General features: G+C 43.3%; 1 protein-coding gene across 1 annotated transcript; it reads left to right on the forward strand.

The window, feature by feature from the left end:
* Positions 1–1,573: 1,573 nt before the first annotated feature.
* Positions 1,574–2,137, forward strand: LOC138746585 (putative uncharacterized protein FLJ45035). The gene has a single exon (XM_069904877.1). It carries the CDS (start codon positions 1,574–1,576, stop codon positions 2,135–2,137), a length of 564 nt encoding a protein of 187 aa, XP_069760978.1.
* The last annotated feature ends 307 nt before the right edge of the window (positions 2,138–2,444 follow it).

Below are 2,444 nucleotides of genomic sequence, written 5' to 3' on the forward strand. Positions count from 1 at the left end.
AATTGTTTGGTGTCTGTAAAACAGTCTCTTCAATATCCTGCCATTGGGGAACTCGATTGAAACAAGCTTGAAGTTCTGTGTGCCTCTCAATGGACCGTGCACACTCAAGGACTTTACCTTGTGCACTCCAGGACTTTACCTTGTGCACTCCAAGACTATAGAGCAAATGATCAAAATCTGGCCAGCCCCAGGGCTTATTCCAGATGGGGTAGTGGGCCAAAAGTTGCAGATTAAAAGAGCAGTGACAGAATGAGTTGGCGTAAGTGTGGAAAATGAGTTTCGGACAATCAGGGTGATGATCACTTGCTGTGATTTGATAAAAGGCAGGATATGTAGCTGCAGATAACATTTGCAGCCGAGGCTGGGAAAGGAGGAAAAACCCAACACCTAACCCCAACCAACCAATTTTCCCCTGCAAACGCTGCAACCGTGTCTGCCTGTCCCGCATCGGACTTGTCAGCCACAAACGAGCCTGCAGCTGACATGGACATTTACCCCTCCATAAATCTTCATCCGCGAAGCCAAGCCAAAGAAGGGATAGAATCAAGGGATAGAATCAAGGGATGTTCAGTCAAGTAATGAGATTTGTTGTGGGGTGGATAAGTCAGCAGGTCAGTGGTAGAGGATGAAGAACTTGATTGGTAGCCCACATGGGATAACAATTCCCACCCCCCCCAAAAAAGTTTGCTTCCTAAAAAAAATTGGGAATTAAGATAGATAACTTGAATCTGAATTCAAAAATAATTTCAGATCGGCTGTATCAAGTAGAGCATAGGAGAAACATTAACTTTTATTGAATTTACCATGTTTATTTGCATAATGATAGAGATACATTACGTTAGTTCAACTGACCTTAAAATGTTTCACCGCTGGTTTTAATTTGTACTTAGCATCTGATGCCGTTGTGTCAGTGTCCAACAATAGTCAGCCAGCATTGATGGATACTAATTACCGCTATTCCATGGTAGCAACGTCCTGGTGAAATCTTTCACTATGTTCTTCACTGACTGCACTAAGATCACCAGGGAATAAGTCCAACTGCAAATGCACAAAATGAATTTTCAATGACATGCTGCATTTCGTGGTTTTGTTTGCCTGAACCATGTTGTCAATCATGAATGCAGTTGCCAAGAAAATGTTCAAATGTGCCAGAATTGTGTGATTATTAATCTTTAGTTATTATATATTTCTTTGTAAAGTTATTTTGTGGGTTGTATTCAGGGACACAGACACATACATGCAGAAACCATTTTGAGAGACAAAATGTCTACTGGTTCACTGTTGGTTGAAGCTATGTAAACAGCCCTAAAACCTGGAGTGATTGTCCATTGAAATGTTGAAGACAAAGCTGTTTACTCAGAGAAACCAGTATTTTGATTCAATGACCGATGCAGACAGAGAGAAGTCATTGGCTTGTACAAGCTTCTGAAAAAGAACTTGAAACAAAGGCCAGCAGTGCAGTCATGTGATTTTGATATACCCCCCCCCCCCCAAAAAATGCATCTTTAATATTACAGGAGATTAATCTGAGGTCAGAAAAAGATTATTCTGGTTTCTGGATCATGACCATATGATGGTTACTTCATCGGACGCCTACCCCCGTTTATGGACGCCTACCCCCGTTTATGGACGCCTACCCCCGTTTATGGACGCCTACCCCCGTTTATGGACGCCTACCCCCGTTTATGGACGCCTACCCCCGTTTATGGACGCCTACCCCCGTTTATGGACGCCTACCCCCGTTTATGGACGCCTACCCCCGTTTATGGACGCCTACCCCCGTTTATGGACGCCTACCCCCGTTTATGGACGCCTACCCCCGTTTATGGACGCCTACCCCCGTTTATGGACGCCTACCCCCGTTTATGGACGCCTACCCCCGTTTATGGACGCCTACCCCCGTTTATGGACGCCTACCCCCGTTTATGGACGCCTACCCCCGTTTATGGACGCCTACCCCCGTTTATGGACGCCTACCCCCGTTTATGGACGCCTACCCCCGTTTATGGACGCCTACCCCCGTTTATGGACGCCTACCCCCGTTTATGGACGCCTACCCCCGTTTATGAAATCATCGTGTGAAACACAGGTTCCATCCGGAACCTACATGCAAGAGGGGAGGATTTGTGACAAATAATTCGTATGAAGAAATATTTCTGAAAACAAATCTACAAAAAAAGTGAGTTTGAGAACTTTTGAAAGGGATTTTTAAAGACAGTTTCAACACAAAAGTTTTCTGAGAGTGAACTTTAAAATCATCTCTTCAGAATTATGAACTGTTACTGTTGTGGCATTTTGCCACATACATATATGTACACATTTGCGCTTCGTGTGGTTATGTTTAGAGTTAAAGAAGATTTTATGATATTAGTAGTTATTAATAAAAAATACTGTTTTGAAGATATTATCTTGGTGAATTTCTATTGCTTCTGGTCAAGACATGA

The sequence above is a fragment of the Narcine bancroftii genome, chromosome 12, assembly GCF_036971445.1.
Source record: "Narcine bancroftii isolate sNarBan1 chromosome 12, sNarBan1.hap1, whole genome shotgun sequence".
Classification (NCBI taxonomy): Eukaryota; Metazoa; Chordata; class Chondrichthyes; order Torpediniformes; family Narcinidae; genus Narcine; species Narcine bancroftii.